At 31.4% G+C, this 27,857-nt stretch overlaps 1 protein-coding gene across 1 annotated transcript in view; it reads left to right on the forward strand.

Moving 5' to 3' along the window:
* Window positions 1-5,339: 5,339 nt before the first annotated feature.
* Window positions 5,340-27,857, forward strand: part of LOC127711169 (uncharacterized) — a 40,577-nt gene continuing 18,059 nt past the window's right edge. The window contains exons 1-6 of the mRNA XM_052217121.1: window positions 5,340-5,446; window positions 16,907-17,537; window positions 18,350-18,557; window positions 23,401-23,469; window positions 23,957-24,037; window positions 26,323-26,628. Coding sequence (XP_052073081.1) covers window positions 17,511-17,537; window positions 18,350-18,557; window positions 23,401-23,469; window positions 23,957-24,037; window positions 26,323-26,628 — 691 coding nt within the window. The 5' untranslated portion in view covers window positions 5,340-5,446; window positions 16,907-17,510. The remainder of the gene's footprint in view (window positions 5,447-16,906; window positions 17,538-18,349; window positions 18,558-23,400; window positions 23,470-23,956; window positions 24,038-26,322; window positions 26,629-27,857) is intronic.

Below are 27,857 nucleotides of genomic sequence, written 5' to 3' on the forward strand. Positions count from 1 at the left end.
CAATAAAGATGTAAAAACTTTGGAGTGTGTACAGAACCGAATTAAAAGAGAGTGTAAAAATAAGGACTTTTCACTTGCTGAAGCGGCATCATGATGCCTTTCGGGTTTGCCCAATTTGTGAAAAATTTAATCTCAATTTGTACCCCGAAAATTTAAACAAATGTGGGAAAATGTCTAAGCTTCGAAACGAGCCATCATACATATCCAAGTTTACGATATGGACAGAGGAATGGAAGAAAAGGCTACCATTGTCGCCAATCGAAAATGAATTGCACATCTTGACCCAAATTGTGAAAATTGTAATCCCTCATTGTACCCCGAAAATTTAACCATATGTCTGAAAATGTCTAAGCTTCGACACGAGCCATCATTCTTATCAAAGTTTACGATATGGACAGAGGAATGGAAGAAAAGGCTTCAATTGTTGCCTATGGGAAATGAATTGCGCGTCTTGACCCAGTTGCAGCAGATACATTTGCCAACCAAACCCTGCTTTGCTTTTCAAAATATTATTACATATAATATTAAAAGCCATTAATGAAAATCTTATAAAATCCTTGTTATTTTATCATAGTTTTTGAAAGAAAAAGGTGCCAATATTTAATGAATGAACAATCTAGAGAGAATCATTTCCTGGCAAATTTTCAGTGGCATATATCTTAAAAACAACCAAATCAGTTTTGCGTCCGAAAAAAAACCCCAAAAATGTTTACTTACACCATAATCAGGAAATTAGCGTTTGTTGACCTTTTAAATTATACCTACGTATGAAGTACCAAATGGTCCAGATTTCAAAGGCCTTAATTCATAAATCACTCTGTTATTTTAGTACAATATCTGAACGGACAATTTACAGACAAGATCAATTTCGTAGCTAAAATTCGTATTCAAGAAACTTCTTCGGAAAACTAATGTACCAAGTCAGGAATATGGCAGTAGTTTTTCACTTGTTTCATTGATTGATAGTGTTTGATATTGGCAGATTTTTTTAAAAATTTGCCTTGGAGTTCAATACTTTTGTTAGATATTTTTTTCTGAACGACCACATGCACATATTCTATTTTCAGTTGTCATTTGAATATTTTTATTGCTTGAATTTTCCTCGACCAGTTACTTATTTTTACCAGAGTTTAAGTGGGATTCCCAACATTGGAAATATATGTTTTAAATTCAAATAACTAGGGACACTGGTTATGCATGGTAATAGCTATAAGCAAGACAAAGTCATGGAAGATGTAAATATTATATCTAAATTCGTGAATCGAGAGTCGTTCATTTGAATAAGAACTTAAAAACATAATTGTATTATGAGTCTCCACTGCACTATATATATATATTAAATGACATCTTTTTTTTCCAATGACAAATATGGTTTTAACATCGAAAACAATTCCTTGAAACACAACATGTTTTTTACAAAGAGCGAATACCAGACAGCGAAATGTCTGGTTATGTTCTTTTGCAATTTCGAAGTTACGAGTAAGAATTTGGGACCTTCTTATCATTCTTCTAGGTCCCTGTATATTATGTATTTCACCTAATGTTAAATATTATATTATCGGTCGGCCAATGCTCAACGGAATCATTTTCTAAATATAGAAAAGTTATAATTTATTTCAACAGTTATCAGACCCGAAGTTACTATTCCTACTGTAATAGCGTTGTGAAAAAACTAATGGATTATAATTATAATATTACACATTTATCCTTTCAACAAGTTATCTGTATATCATTTATATTAATGTGGCAGCTTAACATTAACTGCCGACGTCGATTGATATAGTTTATACTTTTAGAAATAAAAATATGATTAAAACAAAAAAATATCAATAAGTAAGATAATAAACTAACATAATAATAAATCTAGATTTAAAAGGACGAAATAATTGGTATATATAGTGGATATTCTGCTTTATGACAAACAATCGGTATTTCTGAGTGACCTATCAACGCTACTCTGTGAGGATGTTTGTTTCTTTTTTTCTGTTGAGCCAAATTTCGTTATATTCATAAACGGACTTCTCAAATTAGAAAAATATGTTTGCAATACTCTTTCACTTTTTATTCCGCTATTACTATAATATCTCCACTGAATATTTCAAAATTTTGTGAAAATGTTGACTCTGTTCTCTCTCTTTGATTACGAAATAAAGGATTCCATAAACACATCTACGTCTGCTACATACATTCGTAATCATAATCTTCAAATCGACATCGAGGGACTTGACTATAAAATTTAAAAAAAAATTAAACGATTTTCAACGCATTTGTTTCTTGACAGGATTTTCTGTGAGAGATTACTACTCCAAACTAAAAAAAAAAAAAAAAAAAAGTGTTTAATGGTAACAGCACAAGTCATAGTTTTCCGGAAAACAAGATAAGTTGCACAATGACATTGACTGGCCGCTTCCAAAAGCAGATAAGTTCATCCCCGATTCATTGAAGTAAAACAGATTGAACAGAAAAGATTGACCAAACTATTATCAAGCCATGGTCAGTCTTGCAGTAAATTGTGTACGTATCAACTGCATTATAATCAGTTCTGTTCAAACAATTCACATACAGCTAATGTTTTTAGATTTAGACTTAAGATGATGGCTGTTAAAGTTTGATTTAACTTTCTAACAATAGGCTATTTTTTATTTTCCTTTTTGTAATGCTGATATCGATCCTTCTTCCACAAATAATTCATATTAATTCTTAGTATTGTCTTAATTTTTCATAATTTTGGCGGGTGGATGTTTGCATGACGAATTTGTTTTGTGAACATATCCAAATTTCGTTATATTCATAAACGGACTTCTCAAATTAGAAAAATATGTTTGCAATACTCTTTCACTTTTTATTCCGCTATTACTATAATATCTCCACTGAATATTTCAAAATTTTGTGAAAATGTTGACTCTGTTCTCTCTCTTTGATTACGAAATAAAGGATTCCATAAACACATCTACGTCTGCTACATACATTCGTAATCATAATCTTCAAATCGACATCGAGGGACTTGACTATAAAATTTAAAAAAAAATTAAACGATTTTCAACGCATTTGTTTCTTGACAGGATTTTCTGTGAGAGATTACTACTCCAAACTAAAAAAAAAAAAAAAAAAAAGTGTTTAATGGTAACAGCACAAGTCATAGTTTTCCGGAAAACAAGATAAGTTGCACAATGACATTGACTGGCCGCTTCCAAAAGCAGATAAGTTCATCCCCGATTCATTGAAGTAAAACAGATTGAACAGAAAAGATTGACCAAACTATTATCAAGCCATGGTCAGTCTTGCAGTAAATTGTGTACGTATCAACTGCATTATAATCAGTTCTGTTCAAACAATTCACATACAGCTAATGTTTTTAGATTTAGACTTAAGATGATGGCTGTTAAAGTTTGATTTAACTTTCTAACAATAGGCTATTTTTTATTTTCCTTTTTGTAATGCTGATATCGATCCTTCTTCCACAAATAATTCATATTAATTCTTAGTATTGTCTTAATTTTTCATAATTTTGGCGGGTGGATGTTTGCATGACGAATTTGTTTTGTGAACATGATATACAATGCATTTTATCTAATTGATATGAATTGGGATCAAAATAAGCAAAATTATATGTATAGGTGAAAGATACCAAAGGGAAATTCAAACTCGTAAGTCGAAAATAAACTGTCAACGACATGGCAAAAAAAGAAAAAGACCAAACGACGTACATACAGTATACAAAACACAACATAGTAAACTAAAGACTGAGCAACACAAACCCCACCAAAACCTGGTGTGATCTCAGGTGCTCCGGATGGGTAAACCCCGGAGATAAGTATACTTCGGTAGGTCACATTTTGGGAAAATGGGAGCTGGATTTCAGTTTCAATGATTGGAACAAATTCGTCGTCATCTGTGAATCAAATATTCCATAAAGTTCAGAAAACTCGTGATGACGTCCGTAAAAAACTCTAAGGAATGGTTTCAACTTCATCACTTGGAACTTTTGATTTGATGGTTTCATGATGAGCAGCAACCCTCTATCACGGAATTCATGATAGGAACTCAAGCCCTAGAGTATCGATTCAACTAGAAGATATATACTCCATATTCAGGCGCTGCTGGAATGTTGCTACATAGAAATGGAAAATTTACAATTGGGAAGCTGCGATCATCTTTTTCGTAAAGTTTTGTTCCCAACCGACCCTAATTGTCAATTTCTAGATTTAAGTCAAGATATTAGGCAAACTAACTGTTGCATCTTTTATTTCAAGTTTAATTGGATAAATGCGTTCATCATACGTTCAACATAGTCACAAACTTTGAAATATTTACTGAGATGATATCATGTATATAGCGGAAAGTGAAGTTAAAGGATAATGCTAGCTTCTTTACATTCTTCCTTAGAAGCTCCAGTTTGAAGTTGGCCTCGTATGAACAAAGGAACACGTCGGCAAGAAGTCGTACACAATTGTTTCCCACGGGAAGCCGATTGTTTGTTGAAAAACACGTCCTCCAAAAGTAACAAGTACGTTGTCAATGAAGAAATCAAGCATCTTGATAATGTCAGTTTCAGAGATTTTTTTGTTAGAATCAGAGTGAATTTTTACAAAGTACCATGTATCCATCCCTAGGACAAGATACTTGTATCTATGTTGGCCATTCTTTTTTTATGACACAAAGTAATTTGTCTTAAAGTTTGGCATGGGGAATTCTCGTGTAAAGTGTAGAAAAGTCAAATGTTTTAATTCCATTGCAAGATGAAAGATTGTGTGTACTCTAACAGATTATTTAAAGGTAATACATGGAGTTTTTATTGAATCAGTGCGTTCTATATTATAAGGATCAATACAAATAATGGTTCATAGTTTAAAACTAGGAAATTGTTTTTAATAACTTTTTTCTGATAAAAATTATTATTTCTTCTTTTTGTTATTGCGTCAATAATTTGCTACACCAATAGCATTAAACCCACATCATATTTTTTTTTACTGAATTTGTAGAAACATTTTGAATCAATACTGCAAAATCCTTCAAGATTATTATAAACATAAGTGTTTTTGGATTTAACAAAAATTGACAAACACAGTTTAAAATAAAAATTAACTATCATATAGCATGCCGTAAAGCCTGGCAAAACAATACACATTGTTTGCAAAGAGTACCATTCTATGACGATATCAGGACTAAAATTGACAAACAGATATTGCTTCTACAATTCAGCTTATTACTCCTTATTCTATCACGTATTTTATAATTTTTATTATATAATAAAATACATAACTGAACTTTAAATTTAAAGCTTTTAACTGCAATCATGCATACATTTAGCATAATCATTTAACTGGTTTGCACTGTGTTTATGTTTCACAGGGAAGGAAGTAAGGAAATGGATCTTGTTTAAGTTGTTATATGATACCCTTTCATGTATGTCCGGTGTTTTATTATGAAGTAAAATGACAAAACGGTAAGAAAAAAAATTTCCTCATTTCGAAGGCAACACAATTTTGTTTAATATTAGGAAAGTGAATATATTTTTTAGAAAGTAAAGAATTTCGAAATTGTTCATTTTGTCATTTTTATTTATAATAAAATTGACGTTGGGATATATGTACTTACATGCACGATAAAGTAGAATGCGCAGATTAGAACAATCTGAAAGCTAAAAAAGTAATTATTGTATTTTGTTTTTTTATTTTTCAAAATTCCGAATGACAAAATTTATGTTCATATTTAAATTAAATAGAGTCTGACTAACTTCCTCGTGTGGAAATTTCAAAATGTCATGATATTTGAAACTGCGACATTCGACGTATACGATGTTTTGTAAATACTATGAAAGATAATACTGACTCTATACTGACTCTATGTTTAAATCTAAAAACAAAATCCCAACTCACGTTGAATGTGATGTTTCTGTCCTAAAATAATATAACTGCAGTATGCCGGTGTTCATATATCATACATCGATAAAAAAGACAATTTTAGGTAACAAACAAAAATTTGAGAATGGCATGAAATCAGAAAGGAGCGAGAGAAAGTTCGTCGACAGGTTAAGTGTTTCCAACTATAAATGCATCTGACGAGATGCCAATCCACACTAGGTATTTTTGCTATTCTATTTTTTCAGTAAAATTGTCAGAATCAAATATAGGACACGATGTGTAAAATAACTATTCTGGTATCCAAGTCAGGGAAATAAATAGTTTGTTTTCTATTTGTTTTTTTTTTCAGGAATCCCATAATAGGGCCAAATCGTTAGTTGCCATTTCTTGAAACATTTTAAGTCCAGGTTCAATAAATAAGTCAATTGTAAACTATTTTGATATCTTATACCAGTTGTATAAGCCATTGTTTTACACATCATTACAGGAACTAGCATATAATAGGCACGAAGATGCCTCGAAAGAGTTGAATATTTTTTGTAATATTTCATAATTATGAAATGTAAGCTGAAGAACTCTTTTTACGCATGCAAACTTAATAAAACACGTTTACAAATAACTAAGTAACTAATACATATTAGCCAAACATGGACAGAATTTACACTAGCCGCAAAATGTTTTAATCACCAAATATTTTGATTCAATTTTTCAATTTCACACAAGTAAATGAAATATAGACTGTATTAACTTTGTGCGCCCAAACGGCTTCTCTAGATATACCTCCACTTATTTCAAGTAAATGTGCGTGTACTATAAAATGTGTTTAAATAACAGTAAACGTTCAATGATAAGTTAATATTGACATTAAAAGACCTTCAAACAAATAGGGATTTGAACAGCCCTTTTTGTAAGAAGGTCTTTTAATGTCAATATTAACTTAATAATTGAACTTTTACTGACTTACAAAACATCAAAAACATAAGAAAAGTACATAAAAACACGTACAGAAGCCTAACTACCCTGAATTGGACGTGTTTAGTATATTCAACTTAAATAATAGTTAAACAACAAATTTAGCAACAAAATACTGCTATAGGTAGTTTTATAAAATTAAGGGGTTAGTTTATATTTTTGAATTCCAACTTTTTAAAATAACGATTTTTATTTTATAAATGAGTAAATCGAAGACCTATACAGGCCTCATTTGTAACTGACAAATGCATGTTCTGTACAAAAACATCTTGTTATATATATTTGATGTTTTTGATCTGTCAGTAATCATGAAATAGATTCGTAAAAACCAGACCATATGAAAACAGTTAGTAAACTCTTCCAACAATTAGTTATCTTAATAGCTTGTTTCAAAACTCATAATCGAACAGACCTAGATGCATAAGGTCCTTCACAATATTCAGGTAAATGTCCATTTTGGTTTTGATTCTGTAATTTTCCTACTCTACGGTACATGCAAATGAAAAATAATTTATTTTGTCTGTTCATTCCAATTAATTAATAAATTTTGTTTTGTTTGGGTTTTTTTTATAACAAAACTATATCTGTAAACTTCAATGAAACAAAATCGTATTAAATAGCCTGAATGTAACATCTTTAGCGTCAAGTTATGTAGGCTTGAGAGGTTCGATCACAACGTGTATAGATGAGACATATTATCGCAAGGTTGATCATCATTCTTAATTTGAAATACAATGTATTATATCAAAACAAATACTTTTTTTTACTCGTCCATCATTTTCACGTCTAAATGAAGCATAAACACCCCGAAAAAAAACTTTTACCTTGCTTAGTTCAATAATCGCCTGACATAATCATATACTATAATTATCAATTATTGGCTTTTGACGAGGTCGATACGTTATATATGGACTTGGTCAGAGTATATTGACCGAGGATGAAGTCTGAGATTCAAAATTATCTAACTGGTCCATATATAACGTATTGACTGAGTGAAAGTTCTTAATTTATATATTACATATATAAATAGTGTAAGTTTGAAAATGATATTGACTCGATGTTATTTTTTTTGAAATCATATTGAGTCGATGTTACATTTCTCAGTAACATGTGATCAATATCATTTAAAAAAAAGTAACGTCGAGTCAATATATCAAAATAGTGAAAAAATACAAAAGATATATTGGGAAACACGTGACCAAATATATCGTAATTAAACAGATAAGAACCATAGTAAAGAAATATTGAAAAAAAAAATATATAAGTGTTCAGTTATGTAGTAAATTGCAGTAAATTGCAAAAATTGGAAAACAAAAAAAAAAAACATAAAAAACTTTGCACTATTATTGAGTGATTTAATAGACGAGTGACATTAATCATAAAATTTTATTTTTAATGCACCCACTTAACATACGGCTAAATCATATACCATTCGAAAGCACATCATCTACACTACCTTTTTTGCCCGGTCGTCAAAAATTCGTATAGTGCAGTTTCTGTCGAATCACAACGAAAGGTCAAGGACGGACAACTTCTAATTTTACAAGAAGTCAGCATTTTTTTTTGCATATTCTGTCTTCTGAATAATGATATTTTATATGGAAATCTGTTAGAATAGATGTTAATAGTAACTTATCAAAAGCCCTTTGAAATATTAATGTCGGATTTTTAATAAATAGCGCTGTTTTCCAGAAATTCCATTGAAAATGACAAAAATGCATGAAAATCAAATTTTATGTCTGTGACTGAACTGTTATTCACCATAAAACCAAATAACATATTTTATTTAGTGCTAAGGATGTTTTTGACATCATTAAATTACTGCAATTACGCTTCTTGTTCATTAAACAGCCAATTATAAAAACCATGTTGTTGCCCAAAATACCGCCATCTGCAAGAAAATAGCTTTTTTAGCTGTTCTTTGTTAAAAAAATTTGTCTGTAGTCGATATTATGTTGAAAAACACAAATTTTAAAAGTACAAAAAATGTTAAAGGATAGAATAAACAGAAAATTCGTGCATTTAGGGAAAATTTTGGGAGCGAAACTTTGATAATTCAATATTTCAATATATAACCAAACTTGGTTGCTTACACTGCATCTTGCATTGAATGAGGAAGTGAAAACAGCTATTATAAGCTAGCCACTGAAATGTTCTTCATGCCTGGCCAATATATTTAATCCTATCCAACTACGTAATTTCTTGTAAATAAATTGAGACTCTCGCAATTATATTTACTTACATTAATTTTTGAATTTGGAAATCTAGCAATTCGCAATAACAATACATACATTTCCATTAATCAAATTTACTCCCTGAATAGTTTACATATAAATACATTTTAATACAAAGATGATTGATTGATTGTTGGTGTTTGACGCAATTTTCGGTTTAGCACTTTTGGCTTCTAAAGTATTTTGCGGCGATCAGTTTTAAATGGGTTAGGTCCATGGAATGCCCAAGGAACCACCGACCTTCGGAAGGAAAACTGGCAATCCCCATCAACAATACATTAGTTATAGCTATTAGATTCAAGGACGAGGTTACTGTGTAGGTGTCACAACACAAATATACCAATCAGCATTGATCACCTTTTGTAAAAGTAGGCAACCTCTAACCAAACACAGCAGTGTAATGTTGATGTTTACTTCAGCTAAATGTTACAAGTAAAGTTTCTTAATAGAAACAAAAATATAAATGCATTTGAACCACTTTTATTTCAAATTTAATTGGCCATGGTTTTTTGCATTAAAATTTCAATGTAGATTTGCCACATAATATTTTCATTTTAGGCATTTAAAAAAAGCACGATCTACTATTTTAATAGATCATCTATTAAGCATTGGTTGATCATTGGCATATTAAAGATAGTACATGTATTTTAAGAATACATATGGTTAAAATGAGGTTATTTTATTCTAAAATATCTATACAATTGTGAGAAATGAAAAAATTGTGGTTGAACGTATCCAGTTTTTTAATTGGTTTTATGTCATCTGATCTTAAAGTATGTTCGTGGATATTTATTGTGCACTGAGCCCTCTGTTATTGATCTGACAGCGACTTTTTGCGATTTTCTCACTTTATTTTCATATTTTTCGGTTCAAGTTTCTAATGGTGCAAAGATCTCACAACAATAATAAGTGATATAAGTTGACATGAAAAAAAACCCGTACAAAATGATGGGTTAAAACAATCTGACTAAAATTAAGATCAATCACGACTCGCCTGCTCATATATTGCATGAGAATAACGAAATCAGAGAACTACATTTTAATAAAATTAGGGTTAACTTAATGAGATATCTTGAAGGCAGGTATGTCTGGTAAATTTAAAGCGATTACTGTTTTAGCGCTATTTGAATATGTCTATTATGAAACAAATCCCTTCACGTATAACCTCCATATGTGCACTTTGAACTTCTATAATTCTGCTATGCAATGTCGAAGGAATATTGCTCATTACAATTTTGAGACTCACATATGGATATGTGAAGGAAAGAACAATAGAAAAAAAGACGTAAGGACAAGATGATTCCTACATTTCCGCTATATCATATAAAGATAGATAGAGATGGGGAGAGAACTACGAGGTCTATCACAACTGTTTTCCAATCGTTTGATGTGTTTCAGCTTTTAGTTTTGATATGTGATAAGAGACTTTCTGTTTTGAAATTTCACTTGGAGTTAGGTAATTTATGTTGTTTTACTAACTTATGTTTTGCATCAATATCTGAGTTTTAAGTTCTGTTGTCTTTTTTTGCTCAGCTTTGAAATATATGGTATTCTTTTCTATGATTGAAAGAAGTGATAAAATAATATGAAGGCAGTCTCAAACCATGGTCAAAGAAAAACAGATGACAGCATGACCATGGCGAAAAAGTAAGACAGACAAACAAATCTTCTTATAACACTATACCGAATTGTGTGAACAATACATAAACCAGTATCGTGATTACAGTTGTTCATGAAGGTTATTCAATCTTAATTAATCTCAATTATTTATTTTCAGTCATATTTAATAAAACAACTAACAAAGTATATTATAATGGGTAAACATTAAAAGGAATTCGCCGAATTTGACATTGAAAAGCGCATGGTACAGACAGTTTTCTTTCGAACATTGAACGAGCATAATCTTCGTAACATGTCTTTCCACATCGGGAAACTAATTTTTACCAAATATACTTCTTTTGTTCCTTAAAGTTCTTCCATAATCCTTTTTTAAATATGGTTGATCATTATCTGCCGATATTAGCAATATTATCTAGGAAAAAAAAAGCTAAATGATCCCCATTTGCAGATGGTGTTTTGTTTGGGCAACTACAAAAGCTTCATTAGAAGGCTGCATCTGGACCTACATGTACATCATATTAATTGCTGTTTAAAATGATGAAAAAAATCCCTCGGTCCATAAAATCAATAAATCTATTCAATTTTTGACATACAAATATTCAAATTTCAGAAAACATTTAGATTTTATTGCAATTTTATCATTTTTGGAAGTTTTTTCAAGAAATGCATTGTTTTGTTAATATAGCGCAATCAACATTTAAGTTTGCACTTGATTTGAAATCATGGTTATTTGTTTTATAAGGTTTTGATCAATTTTAGGGAATAAAATGCTATACAAGTACCTGAAAATGACATTTTGTGTAATTATAGCAAACATTTGGAATGCTCAGTTTAGACCTTTGACCTTGATTTAACGAAAATTGCACCGTACGAATTATTGACGACCGGGCAAAAATGAAAGTACAGGTAATAAGCTTTCGAATGATATATAATATAGCCGTTTGTTAGGTGGGTGCATTAAAGTCGTTAATAAAGCGTCTTTTTGAAAATTGTCACTCGCCTATAAATGGAATTTTTACATTATAGTATTTTACAAGCTCTTGTCTTCGTGTACTATGTACATGGAATAATTTATGAAGTTGATTGATTGTTGTGTGCTTTAGTCCAGTGGCAAATAGTCCATGCATGTTCATGACAAGAACACATAAATTTCAAATACAATAAGTAGGTCTTGCAATAGGAGGTCGACAGTGAGGTTGGACGTGAAACTTGGAATATCACTGGAAAATGAGGATAAATTGAATAAGGACAGAATTTAGGCCACATCCGAACCCCTCAAATAATTGGTACAAGAGTTTTTAATTTGCAGAGAGCGCTGATCAATGAAATCTACTCTGACATCGGCCAGCGGTATTTACGTGTAGTTTCCAATATCATTTGTGGCATCTAATTTAGGTTAGATACTTTTAGCTCGCTTTACATGCTTTAGTAACTGTATTGTATATTGTTCTTGAAATTTTGGTTTGATATTCTATACTACCGCTCGCCTCGTTGGTTTCGTGGGAGTGTGATCGCTTCGAGAGCGGGAGGTCGTTGGTTCGAATCCACATAGGGTCAAACAAAGACGTTAAAATTGGTATTTGTTCTTTCAATGCTAAACCCGTGGCATTTACGAGTAAGAGCACAGACTGGTCGGATCGGAGTTAGAAATGTGTCCGGGAAGGGTGACTTTTCTTCCTGTGAACTGTTAGCTTGTGAACTTTTACGTTAAAAGAAGACCGGCTCAGCGTGTCGTCTTGTATAAAGCAGGATTAATATTCATATTACATTTAAATGTTTTCGCCCAGAATATGCATTTAATTTTTTAATGTTTTCTTCTATACTGGTTTATATTACTCCTTTAATTTCCACCGATGGAAATTAAAAAAAGGGTAGGTGATATTTTTCAACCAAATACTTGTGCCTGTTGGGATATCTTTGACGGCAAATATTACTAAGTTAACTCCGTATTTTTAGTCATGGGGCGGTTTTGAGCTTATTAATCTGTATAGGCATCTTTCTATTACAAAAGACTGTATATTGACTCTTAATGTTTTGATTTGTCTGTGTCGTTGGGTTTTTGTGCGTGTCGTATTAATGAATACCTTTATTTCCTTTTATTCAAAACCAATGGATTGACTTGGGTATAGAAATATTCACCCTTGCTACAGGGATTCGTCCGTTTGACTGTTCGGATGTATAAATACGCAAATTTATCCGGTCGAAATAGGAATGTCGTATATCCGATGCATGGTGTAGTGAGTTTCACGCTATCTATACGTTAAAGACCCATTTAAATAACTCTTTGAGGGGGAAATACGATCTACGTACAAGTTATATGATTGAAATCTCTAAACAACAACAAAAGTCAACTAAATCTTCAAATAATCGCATGGCTGATCTTAACACATTGTTTGCGCCTTTTGCACGGACAATTGTAGATGAAAACAAAATAATCAAAAATAACAAAACCGACCAGTAAGACAATATCTTAAGAACAAATAAAACGGCCAAAATAAGTTGAATCCTTCTATTAATTGTTGCCAACATTTTTTTATCCATTTTTGCTTTAATGACAATTATACAAGATATTAAAAAAAACTCGACAAAGCAAATTTTGACACCTAGACGAGACTGCCGTCGTTGTACGCTACAAGATATGAGTTATTGCCACTCAATGAAGATTTTTTTCTGTTCTACTCCCTTCCTCCTAGTTTGGCTGGATAGGATACAATGAAACCCCTGATATGGAAATTGTCAATTATGTTATTTAATGTTAGAAAAATAAACAAATGCAAAGAGTAAAATGAGGAGAGAAATGATCAAATTCACACGTAAAATCAAATATAAATAAATATCAAATATATAAAAATTGGAAAACAATTTGAGACAATTATCAACTAAAGAATAATGATTATACATCACTAAATGTAGCTGATTAATTGATTGCTCCCTTAATTTCAAGTGGCAAATATGTCATGCATATTCACGACGAGATGCAAAGTGGATAGACCTGAGGCAAATGATAACAATTTTAGAGCAACACTTTAATAAGATAGAGCGTTGGCTAGATGTAAAACGTATAACGTACTAGAATAAAAATTAACCATGATCAAAATCTTAAATTAAGCTCTTACTCTCCTCCCCCCCTTCTTTTTTTCTCCACATTAGAGGAATGTCAAAAACAAAACGACATGATTTACAATTAATAACGGCCACTATAAGATGATGATGAGGGTGGTTTTAAACGACCTTGACTACCCATGAGGTTCTTGCACGATCGGCCCTAGCTTACGCCTTTTTTTTGGCATTTAATAATTTATTTTTACCTTAAGGTAATTGATATAATTGATTGAATAAAAAGTAAAATGAACAATAATCGATAGAAAAAATTAAATAAATAAATAAACACTTCCCGGTTTCGGACAGGTTTGTATTTCCACTCAAGTACCGTCTGATTATTGATCGGAGAAAATCAACCAAAAGCACTTGGATTTTCTGAAATTGTAACATTAAAAAAATATGTGTTATAGACATTAGGTGACACAAGAGTACAAAGAAAAGGTAGGACTTGCATATGTTTCCTAATTGTGAGTATGAATGTAAATCATGTAATATTTTAGTGAGGAATTAACCCTTCTTTATATACAGTTTAAATTAATACATACATTTGAGTTACAACTAATTTTATTTCACAGCCAATATTTTGATCCGGCTTTTTAAATTAAAAACTATTTCATTATGCCAGGGAAATGTTCAAATAAAATGCCTTTAAAAGTATTAAATATTTTCAAAACTTAAATCAAATTCCCAATTTTTTCTATTTTATCGGAATATTGGAAATAACTATTCTTCCCAACCGCTGGTCCAGTAATCAGAGTTTTGGAAAGCGAAAGATATAGGTTATTTTCTATTTTAAAACTTTTTTTTTCTTTTTTTTTTGCTTAGTTTAATTTTTTAGTAATTTAAAGTTATTAATATTTTCAAAATAACATTAAAGGTATAAATTTTACTGCACCAGTAAACTTCAACCTATTTTGATTTTTTTGTTTGTTTTACAATTCAACCTTTAGTCAGTTCAATCACTGTTATAAATCCTTTCAATCTGATAAATTTGCTTCGGGGCAGTTGTAGCTCATTTATGGAAACTCTTTGTTTTGAACTGTAGATAGACCCAAATAATAGGATAATCCTTTACTAAGAAAAGAGGGACGAAAGATACCAGAGGGACAGTCAAACTCATAGATCGAAAACAAACTGACAACGCCATGGCCAAAAATAAAAAGACAAATAGACAAATAAGAGAACAGATGACACAACATAGAAAACCAAAGTCTAAGCAACACGAACCCCACCAAAAACTGGGGGTGATCTCAGGTGCTCCGGAAGGGAAAGCAGACCATGCTCCACATGTGGCACCCGTCGTGTTGCTTATGTTATTACAAATCCGGTAAATAGTCTAATTCGGTAAGTCACATTCGTGAAAATGGAGGGTATTGTAGTTACGACATAAGGAACATATCCGATATCATCTGTGAAACGGTTATTCCATAACGGTCAACCAACTCGTGATGGCGTCCGTAAAATTTACGAAGGGATGACTTCAACTTCACCATTTGGAACTCTTGGTTTAATAGCTTCCTTGTGAGCAGCAATCATCTATCAAGGAAATCATGATAGGAAACACAAGCCCGGGAATATCGTATCAATTGGGAGATATATACTCCGTAAGAACATGATTTACATTCATTCTTCACAATTAAGAGACATCAAATCCTACAATTTCATTGGTCGAGAGCACTTTGCTATATTTTAACACCGGGTTAATAAGTTTGATGTACAATAAGTAAACAAAAGAGATTCTTTAAGAAATGAGATCGTCCCAGGTATCTTAGATAATTATTTTGCATTGAATAACAATGAAAAATGCACGAACAGGTTTGTAATTACATTAACAGGGTCAAAAGGAAAATAGTCTACTCAAGTGAAAACATTTAAGCCTCTGGTCATTAATTAAAGAGTTTACGAATGTTAACGAGTCAATTTTATTTGCTTTAACAATTTTTTTAAATTATACAAAAATAGACAGAAAATATGAAGGGGACAATCGAAAAAAAAACTACATTGACTGGTTCTAGATACTAGAATTAGCCAAAACTTTATTAACAAATTAACCGAACTCCAAGGTTAAATCACAAGACTAGTAGAAAAATAATAAGTTGCAATACGGTCAACATATGGTGTGTTTAAATGATATTTCGATGATAGAAGAACTATAATAGAATAAGAATAATTCCAACAAAATTATTTTTATTACTTTAAAAAGTAACCATTTATAAGTAATCAAATAGGCAGATGCAATAATTGAAAATGTAGGAAGAAATTGCAAGACGATTTCACGCATTTAAATTGCATGTGATTTAAACTACCCAGTATCATGCTGACAAAATGTATTTTGCTGCATTACGAAAGATGATATGTTGCCTCATCAACATATTTTTTCGTTACAATTAATTATCAATATTTTTACTTTTGTTATAATGTTATTATAATCAACAGTATATCAAATCACAATTTCACATAGTTACTTGCTGGTTCTGTATTTTGAAAATAGAATACGTAACTTTTAAATATTCGCAAAACAAATACAAAATAACGTCGAAAAAGCTTGCAAACAAGAACAGAAAGAATAACAACAATACCGTTACCTTTTTAAAAGGTTAGTCATCAGAACATCATAAATATGCTGATGTGTGATATTTAAAAAATGATGAGTAAACACCAAGAAGTTCAATTTAAAATCGTATCCATCGACGAAAAACAAACATGTGATAGTCAAAATAGGTATTCAACATAATATCGGTTCCAAGACTTACGTAAAAGGTTATTTTGTCATAGATAGAAAACAATAGTTTGAGAAATATGTGTCTATCAGACTACAGTATTTCGGGTATTTTGTGGAATGAGGGTTCAAAAATATGTACAATACATGTACAATAAATATATAAATATGTTTGGTGATCAAATATTCGGAATAAATTTTGGGCAAAAAATACTAAGATTTCGGTTTTTCTGTTTTATATTATATACAATAATTATTGTTCCACTTATCATGTTATCTTATTATTAACATGCTTTCAACTTCTCTTTGTTATATTATGATCAAGTGTTAACAAGAAGCATTTAGAATCAAATTAATATTAAAATGAGAATATACTTATTTTAACAAATGTTTAGAAATATGGCAGATAGAAAGATTTTACAGCTGCTGTACCTGTTATACGATTTGTGTAAAGACAGTTTGGAAGAATTCTTCAAATTCAACTGTTTAAACGGTGATCCATCAGATGACAAATTAGCAAAATATGTGACGGATCACAAAGATCAACTTTATCATCATTTGAAATATTCCTGCTGTCACACCTGAACTGCATCTAACAATCATAATAGCTGCGCAAAAAGTACCAAAAAATTATTTCAATGTTTGTTTACATTTCCTGAAGCATTTTCAGTTTCCGACATTTACAACGCTTCTTTGAAGGAAGTTAAATTAAACAGTCTAGATATATGGACTGTGCAGTATTTGTTATTAGCTGACAACTTAGAGCCTGAACAACATCAATGGATCCGGAAGTTATACGAAAAAAGGCAAGATGTTTCTGTTTATTTTGACACTATCAGTGATGACAATTTTAATAGTATATGGATTGAAACAAGAGAAATAATTCTAAACATCCTACGATTGTTAAAAAACCGACAGTATGAAAAAGCTGTTGTAAAGCAGTTATCACTTTTGAAAGTGACTGGTCCAGATTTCTGTGGAAATGCGGCATATTGGTGTATGATGCAAGAAGAGTTCAATGTAGAAGTAAGAATATATTTCAATCTATTGCATTTAATAACAATTCATGCATATCATCCAATACCTTAACATTCCGTCAATAGATTTCTTATTCGTATGTGTTCTACGTGCGTTTTTATGTCAATTGAAGTGAACAAAACTTATAAAGACTAATAGTTGCCTACATCAACACCATTTGTACTCTGGTGGAAAGTTGTCTAATGGAAATTATACCAAATATTCTTACTTTTATATTAGAAAAAGGTTAAACATTGAATGTCTACTATCAGCGTTTTCAGGGGAACATGATGTTACCTGTAGTATTAGTGTACGATGCTTTATAATCATAACGATTTGTTTTATAGTGTTATACCTATAGTTGTTATATTTCATACATTCTCGCAATATTTCGCTAAACAAATAAACTTCATCAGGGATGTGCAGCCATACAGTTAAAGTTGGATGCTGTTTAGAAATTTTTGCAGCGTACGACAGAGGTTCTAACCACAACACAAGATTCAATCATCAAAAAAGGAAAAAATAGAATAATAAAACTACCGAACTCCAAAGAAAATTCAAAATGGAAAGTCCCTTATCAAATATAAAAATCAGAATTTCACTTGGATTAGTGTTACCTTCGCTTGTCACTAAAGCTTTCTAATTAGTACGAAAATTAAAGATCGACATTTTAGTATTATATGTAGAATATACAATTGTAAAATAATGAAAAATTGTTTCCTTAGCAATATTCTTAATAACTGTGAATTGTTTGTCTTGTAAATGATGTTTTGCAGATATTTGCTCGTATACTCAAATAGTAGTGTTTTCTATTTTTTTAGTTAAGACCTCACCTTTACAGTACTTTGCCTGCGCCAGTTATTAAACATGATACTGAAATGGACGAGACTTTAAATAATAATAAACAGAAAGCAACGGTCGTCAATGTGCAAACTGGTCATTTAGTTATCGGATATAATAACGTAATAAACAGCATTTTGGATCCGGATGTCAAACAAGAAATTAAAGAATTGATGGACGGTCATCAGCGTAAGTCTATCAAATAATGGCTACACCCTTTAATTTGTTTATTTGTGAAGTACAGCAATTTCTAAACACCAGACAGGGACCACGATAATGGTGTTACATGGTAAAAATAAAGGAGAGGATGTATGGTTTTATTTCATTTAGTAACTTGCACCACTTAAAAACATTACATTTGTTCTTGCATATTGCTGTTGTCTTATGAGGAATTTTTCCTTTAAACTTATGTAGATTTTATAGATATGGGTTAGCTTCTTTTTGCTGAGTTTATTTGTAATACATTATTGATCATTTAAATACCTTAAACTCTTAGACTCTCTATTCAGATCTTCCATTAGTATCTTCTTAAAATGCTATGGTCACTTTACTTCAATTAAAAGCTTTAAAAATGGAGTCATGAATCCCGCTTTCGATTTATAACGCCATCTTTATCACATGATTTTAAAATCGAGACTGGTAGTGTTTAACAGGGTGATATTTAATTAAAATCCCAAGTCACATACACGTTTTTGTTTTGATAACCGTATTGCTTGTAGAAATTATTTTATTGGTATAATCATATTCTGAAGGACCTAGGATAACGATATATTGCTTTACACATTTACCCGCCTTTTTTACAGTGAAATATCTATATATAATTCAGTATTTAAAAAGCAGTTTGACCAATGTTTTACGATGAGAAGTCAATAGAATATTAACTTTTATTTGTTAAACAAAATGAAAATATGAAAACATAGGGTCACCGTACTAGATCAAAAAGGTATTTCGAAGAATAGGCCTAAAACTTTGACTGGAAGAAAGTGTGTCAATTCCAAGATCAACGTCTAAAGACGCAAGACATAGTTGTCGACGTTTTCATGGTTAAAGACTAGTTCAATTCCTGTTATTTATTGCTTAATTGTACGTCTGTTTTTTTGATAACAATAACATTGCTGAGTTTAATCGCTTATGATATTTTATATCCTGCTTTAATTGTTCATGTCAACCAAATTCACCAAACAAAGACAAGGTTTTGGTAAACGTCTTGCTAAACAGTTGTGCATCTGATACCTTATATGTCTATGTCGAGAGTTTTCCGTCATAATTTCACATGTGTTTAACCTCTGCAAACCACCAAAAAATGTTTTAAATGAAATAAAACACATTGAGGACCGTTTGTTGACCTTTATTGATGTCTTTTTATATTAAGTGTCCTTTGGTTTCAGTCCTGTTGGCGTCAACCCCAAATATCCAAATTTTATGCATGTGATGTCTAGGTGCCAAAGTCAATTTGTTAGAACGCAATTATCAATAACTATAGCTATTGATGATGCTAACGGACTTCTCGTAAGAAAAAAAGAACGTTTTATTATTGTATTTTAAAAGAGTCATCCTGCAGACTAATTTACCGATTCATTCATGTGAACTTGACAGTCTAAAAAATGAACCCGTGTTCCATCCACAAACATGGTGTAAACTTCCATTGAGAAATTACCCCCCCCCCCCCTCCCACCCTTTCCTCTTATCTTATTTTATGTTTGTTTTTGTGCATATTTCGTTTTTTTCTTTATATATATATATTTATGGGAAATTGTTATATAGGTCGAAAACCAGTTCACTGTCAGTTACCAGTTACCATCACCTTATTTTATTCATTAATTTCATGAGGAGTTCAGATTTAGAAAAAAAAACCAGAACAACTACCGAATTATTGGCCGGAATGACAATCTGTTTGGTTCATTTGACACACCTTTTTATTATTTTCTTGCAACCCAATAGTCAGAATATGACATTTATTAGATATAAGAAGATGTGGTATGAGTGCCAATGAGACAACTCTCCATCCAAGTCACAATTGCTCAAGGTAAACAATTATAGGTCAAAGTACGGCCTTCAACACGGAGCCTTGGCTCACACCGAACAGCAAGCTATAAAGGGCCCTAAAAATGACTAGTGTAAAACCATTCAAACAGGAAAACCAACGGTCTAATCTATATATAAAAAAAACGAGAAACGAGAAACACTTATGAACCACATCAACAAACGACAGCCACTGAACATCAGGTTCCTGACTTAGGACGTGTGCAAACAAATGCAGCGGGTTTAAACGTTTTATTAGACGCCAACCTTCATCCTACCTGAAACAATAGTGTAACATCACAACGTAGAAAGACACACTTTAAAATATCAATTGAAATGGTTAACTCAATTAAAAGACATATTAATAAAAACAAGTGAACATACACTGAACGAAATAATTTGATCTATGACACATGTAAATACAAAATTAATAAAACAAGGGGTTTAGATGTAAAACAAAATCAGAAAGACAACCATAACCTTGGACAAAATTGATGACCAGATAACTCGTTTTTTTTAATATATAGAAAGGCAGATCACGGATAAATTTGTATATAAGCAAGCAAAGTTTTATGCGTACTTTATTTACAAATAGATATAAGAAGATGTGGTATGAGTGCCAATGAGACAAATTAACTCTCTATCCAAGTCAAAATTTATAAAAGTAAACCATTATAGGTCAACGTACGGTCTTCAACACGGAGTTACATGTATTTAATCATGTTTATATCACGGAAGTATTAAATTGACTTTATTTTTTCTATGTTTATACCAAGAAACAAAGACATTAAAAAATATTTTAAAAAACCGATGTAGATCGAGCGGTCCTGGTTACAAGTTAACTTAGTGTTGAGCAGACCAGGCCAAAAGTTAACTTGAGATCAGGTCTGGTTCGATCGGAGTTGTGTTGTCAAAATCAAAGTTAACTTGTGTTAACTTATGGCAGAACTGGTTTCGAAGTTAACTTATATCAATAGCGGACCTGTTTCCAAGTTAACTTTTGCGGCAGACATAAAAACAGTCCTAGGACCAAGTCCGCTTTTCAAGTTAACTAGATTGTGGTCCTAGGACTGGTCAGAGCAGTCCTAAATCCTGTCACAGGTTAACTTTGACCAGTCCAAATGACTGGTTATCAAGTTAACTTGAGGTACAGGTTAGGACTGCACCCATCTGTATCATCTAGATGTTCAATATTTTTGTGACGGTAAATGGTCCTCGAACCCTTGAATTATCACGCAACAATCGCCAAACAAGTAACCGGGCTTTCTATGCTAATAAAAGTATATGTCCGAGCCTATTATGCTGAACCTAAATTTTGGTTGTCCTGCATGCATTTCAACAAAAATCTATATCGGATTTCATATTAGACAATATTCAGGAAAAACTGTTTTGTACTCTCTGCTTTGCTTTTCAACATCAAAGTATTTAACATATAAAAATTTAAGTAGACATTGTCTAATTGTCAATGTTTTATTTGAATTTATTTTACGACTTATCAGCGCAAGAAGATAGGTCATGTCGAAAGAAGATGCATATCTGTCATGGCAAAAAAGTACAGATATTGTACCTCTCCCGAGAACAGACAAATAAGATTATGATCGTATACAATAACTACAATTTTTGCCAAATTAAAAAAACCTTTGATACGGTATGCCAATCACCAAGCCGTCCTCATGTGACGTAGACAATTATTCCCTGTAACAAACCTTGACCAAGACTTTTCAGGACAAATTACTGTGTTAGCTTTTACTGCAATGTCAAACTTTAATGGTGACTGTGTTGACTGAATTTATCTTACTTGAAATAAGGACTAACACAGATAAAGTTAAGATGCCCATCTCTTGAATTACAGCTGGAAATTAACAATGAGTGTCGATTGAGAACTAAACTCTACGACAAAACAAATGATTTAAATTTTCCCAATGAAAACTTTTCATTTCTTTAAGCAGCACCTGCATATAGAGTATACATATCCTAGGGAATATGATTTACAGGGTTTGCGTTTCCTATCATGATTTCCTTAATAGTGAGTTACTGCTTTCAAGGAAGCTATTGTATACGGATTTTATCATGATTTTGGTGACAGTAATTGGATATTTATGTCACAGATGATCACGAGTATGTTGAACGAATAGTAATCACAATCCGATCCTGTTTTCCTCTGTAATTACTAAATTACAAAATGCAACGGGTCACATATTTTAACAGGACGGGTGCACTAGTGCTTACCCTTTCAGAGCATCTGCGTTCGACCGAGTGTTTGGCGAAGTCTTTCTTTAGATTTCTGTGTAGTCATTTTTAATGTTGTTTATTGTTTTGTCGATTTTTTGGTCATGGTGTTATGACTTTTGAGTGCCCCCTCGGTATCTTCTGTCTATTCTTACAGTTTATGTTTATATTCCTTCAAAAAAAATGTGGTTGTACCTCAGACCAGTTCTAAATATATATCCCTAGGGTTGACCAGGAAGTCCTGGTCTTCTTCTCTTGTCCGGCAGTAAATTACTCGCTATAATGGGGCGTCCGTTTTGCCGCGCTCGATGTATAAATACGAATCAACGTCCTATAGGAATGGAAACACTTTAAATCCGGAGCACTACTGAGGGAGAAAATTTCAGAACTTAAGGAAAAGTTCTCTGAGTAATTTTTAAGTGGTCTGTGAGTACTTTTTAAGTGGTCTGTGGCTATGCCAAAATTTTTTTCTTTCCCCGTATACCTCTATTTCCAAAATGCAGTCGAAGTTTCACGTTCTTCATCCCGGTCGACCTATCTTTCAAAACTTACCATTTGTATTAATTGTTAATTTGTTCTTGTGCTGCATGATCATGGAATTAAGCACAACCGAACTCCTCTAATTTGAACTTTGCTTTAGGTAGTTGCACTACTTAGGTACGATTTATTGACGGGACAATTGCTAATAAAATGTATCCAGTCTTTCAATTTCATACCATTTGAATACTTAAAATAAAGAACTCTTATGATTACATGGTTTTTTTACATTTTTTTATTCAAGGAGTTCAGCTAGAGAAAATTGAACAGATGTGTGTGGTTACATATTTCAAACAAGTGACAGAGACAGAAGGTACGTGTTTCAAAAACAAATACAAATACAAGCATTAATACATAACAATTATCCTCATCTTAAGCTTCAATATGCAATTTTTCTTCTTGGTTTTAATATGTTTGGATTGAGCTATCCTGATGGAGGTAAATCACAAAAACAGCTTCGGACGTACAACATTGATAAAGTATTATTTTCAATATCTAATACTTAGAGACTTTCAATCTTTCTTTTGATTTGAAACCAACAAAAAATTTATTACTATGCATACAAAAAGACGTGTTATCTATATAATGTCAAATGTAAAAATAATGTAATCAAAGTAAAACTGGGTAAATAAAAAAAATCTTGAATGACAATGAATACTATTTGGTGATAAACAGAAACGACTCTGCTAGTTTCGCCGATTAAATTGTTTACAGAAGACCAAGGCGTTGTACTTAAAACAAAAGTACAAGACAGACTAACGTTTGTAACTAGTTTCACATTAATTGCATATCATCTTCAGATAAAACATTTCTAACTGATAGACACAATAATGGTATGGATACAGGCCAAGGGGCAAGATCAAGTTCGTGTAAAACAAAAGGTACCAACTACTTTTTATTGATAACTACACAGGTAAAATAGCTACGGACGTAAAACGTCCGTATTGAATAAAAGTGACATAGCTCAGTACAGCCATTCTGAATTAAAAACAAATATGATATATTCATGCTATTTTAATTTGTGTAATTCTTAAACAACTAAAACATATATATTCTTAAGATCTTTCAATACACCAAAGATTGTAAGGGCCCATCTACTAGTAAGCGGATCAAGATTGTCTCAACCGATCTTAAAAATATATATGCACAGTGGTAATATCTATTAAAGGAGAGTCCTTATTTACTTTATTTTTTTGTGAAATTACACAAAATTTGTGGTAAAAACATTCACAAATATTGGTAAACATCTTCTCTTGCTAGAATTTAATAATTAAAAAATGATATATAATTGATATGCTATGAACAATTTTCAATGCTTTTTTTTTTTTTAAGAAGAGAATAAAATTCAATGAAAGCCTTACGATTCAAAATTAATTTACAATGAAAACAAATATTTTTCTGTGATAGTTTGGAACTAAAATAAGTGCTAAAGCGTTATTAATTTCTGTTACAAAATCATTTATATTTTGGAAATTTATATTTTTGTGTTAGGATTTCTTTTATATATAAAATGATATTTAAGATTGTTTCCAGGTGTCAAAAATGTTTCGTTTTTGTTTTTATTAAAAGAAGTGGAAACAATTTCATTTTGAGAAAATTCAGTTTTTGTTAAAAATCACAAATTTAGAGAAATGTTTTCTTATGCTAGATTGCAACTAAAATTGATATATTGAATAAGTTATTTTAAAGGGATCGAAGGTGCCAAAAATTTCTATAAGTACCTTGTTGTTAAAATATCACAAATTCTAAGAAACATGTGTTTATGTTATGATTTCAACAAAAATTTTAAAATAGTCATTAAATACATTTCATGACAAATTGCATGTCAATAATGGGGTAAATGGTTGGTTTTCGGGGAAAAATATCTTAAATTTGAAATACTCGAATTTTTTTTTCTTACATTTGATAAAAAAAACAACATCTCTTTGCGTTTGTATTTCTACAAACATTGATATTTAGATAAAACAGCATTACAAATAGTTCCTTACTGTCAGAATTGTGGTATAAACTCATTTTTTGTTTATAGATGATAAGATTTGAGAAATGTTTTTTCTGTTTTTGCTAGTATTTCAATAAAAATTGTTATACACTCAGGTATGATTTGCTACTCCGAAATGATTCCGTGTCAACAATTTTAGGTTACCCACCATTTACGAAAATGTAACAATGGCTACCAAAATACATAGTGCTTGGATTTAAACAAAACTTATATTTATCAACACGCATCCTGAATTAATTTCTGAAAATTTTGGGGCTGCAAGGACAAATTGACAGTAACAGATGTCATCTCTTTCCTCTATATCTTCCTCTTTTACTTGTATTTATATGCCATTTACTTGTATTGATCTTCTTAGATTTATCAGGCATGGGACTTTTACTACTAGACAGCAATCCAGTATCACAAAAACCCAAAAGACAAGTACATGCTTAATTTGCAGGGCAGTATAACCCGTAATTCATGAGCTAGGGGTGTCAAAAATTTAAACTTTTATTATTAGGCAAATCATCTTATTATCTTTTAAACCATTTTTCACACTTTGACGTATTAGTTTGTTAATGTCATAAAGAAAGAAATTTTATCAGGCCAATATTATAAAATATTTTTGTAATGAAAATAAAACTTGTAATTTTACAGCCGAAATGCGAATGTTTGAGAAAAGTCCGTAAAACAGATGTATTACAAACGTCTGTAAAAGAGTTTTTCCGTGAAACGGACGCTTTACTGACGTATAGTGTTCCGTCTGCCATACGCCCGTGTTATTTTACATGAGTAGTTTTGGCATTTCGACATTTATGTCGTATTACTACACACATGGCACTTATGTTTCAAATTTGTTTACGTGAACTTTTAATAATATTGTCCTTAATTGCTGAATTCTAATATACATGTCTGGATAGTATTTCAATTTCACTTTGCAATACTCGAAATCAACGCATGAAAAAAGGTCTGATAATGCCAAATTATATAAGTTTCTATTATTAACATGTCGTAATACATTGCGGTATCAAATCAAAATCAAAATTCAATACTGTAACAGTAATTGTACAGACTTTCGCAAAAAGAAAGATAAGTCTAAATATATAACAGCAATGGGGAAAAACGAGTTGAACTGTATGCTCACTTACTCATTCAGCTGTTTTCGTCAAATTACAGTATTTTTTTCAGAGCATAAAGATTACTTCGTTGAATGGAAAATAAAAACATCCGACGACACAGACAAAGAGGAACTGGAGAGAATAGCCAAATATATAGAGCAAGAAAGAGTGATCGATGAAAATGTTAAGATAAAATTTGTTCGCGTTGGTTCAATCGTAATTGGAACGTTGATTTCCGCCAATGTTGTAGAAAACTCAGATATATTTATTCAAACAGTTCGACGGTTTATACGGATGATAATCAACAAGTGTAATTTTAACACTAAATTTGAACACGTTGTAGAAGTTGATGTTACTTTGAAGCCATCGTCAGAATGTAAGCTGTAGTAAACATTCTATATGAACAAAACATGTTCATGGGTTCGCTTATTAATTTTGGATTTATTTATTTTTAGGCCTGTGGAGCTTTCGTCATCACTTTGTGTCTATTGTCGTCCGTAAAAAATAAAATATTGGAGGACTGTTAATTGTTCGATTTTCTACACGTGACCCTCGTTTGGTTTTGATCAAACGAAAAAAAATATCGCAAGAGACAATCTCTGTTCTGATTGGCCGTTTTAAATTACAACGTCAGTGTCAAATATTTTGAAACTTTATGGAATCCTCTCCCTGACACTACAAGGCGAACTGTGTAGAAACTTAAAAGATTCAAGATTAAAAAACCTTTGACAAATGATTCTAAAATTGCATGACCGGGTTGCAAAAAAACGGACTTAGTGGCAGATACCTCTAAATGAAAACCTTTGAAACATTACCTTTTCATCTTTTTCGGTAAAAACACTAATCTATTTTAATAAAACTAAGCAGGAATGATTTATGAAATGTGTTTATTCAAATGCACTATAGCTTGTTCCGATCGAATTGAAGAATAGCAACCGTCTGTCTATGATTCTCATTTGCCAATTTTCCAAACTACTTTCCTCCTATGAAAGTAGTTTACCAAATATTTGAAAACAAAACCCATGGAATAAGATGTAAACAAATGTATAGTTTATCTTTTCTGAGCAATTACGGTTATATTTGACCGGCGAGCTATTTGGAGTCTTTAGTTTTAATGGGAAAGAAGAAATAAGGTGCCTTGAATAGGTCACATTTTTAAATAAAAAAGTTCACTCGTCCTATAGTAACGACTTGCATAAACATTGGATAATATTACATTGGGGATGAATTGCAAAGAAATTTAATGATTACTGTGTAAACCGATGATTTTATATGTGATATAAATCCGATAATTTCACTCCTCTGTCGTCATACAACAATGGGTGTTATCAAAACATTGTCGGTGCATTGCATACAAAAAAATTGAAAATGATAAGAAAAGGATATTCTTTTTTATTTTAATCAATTTCCATTTAATAGTCCATTGTCAATGTAAAGAAAAACTAATTAAGGAATTCAGATGTCGAAACATATAAAACTCGTGACCGAACAACACTGGTAATAAACTCATGCGATTCGCCCATTTGTGAAATGTTGTGTTATTCTGTGATTCATGGAATATTTTTACCTAAATTATTGGATTAGTTATTTTATGAATATTACATT

This window comes from Mytilus californianus, unplaced genomic scaffold (assembly GCF_021869535.1).
Source record: "Mytilus californianus isolate M0D057914Y unplaced genomic scaffold, xbMytCali1.0.p SCAF_8, whole genome shotgun sequence".
Classification (NCBI taxonomy): domain Eukaryota; kingdom Metazoa; phylum Mollusca; class Bivalvia; order Mytilida; family Mytilidae; genus Mytilus; species Mytilus californianus.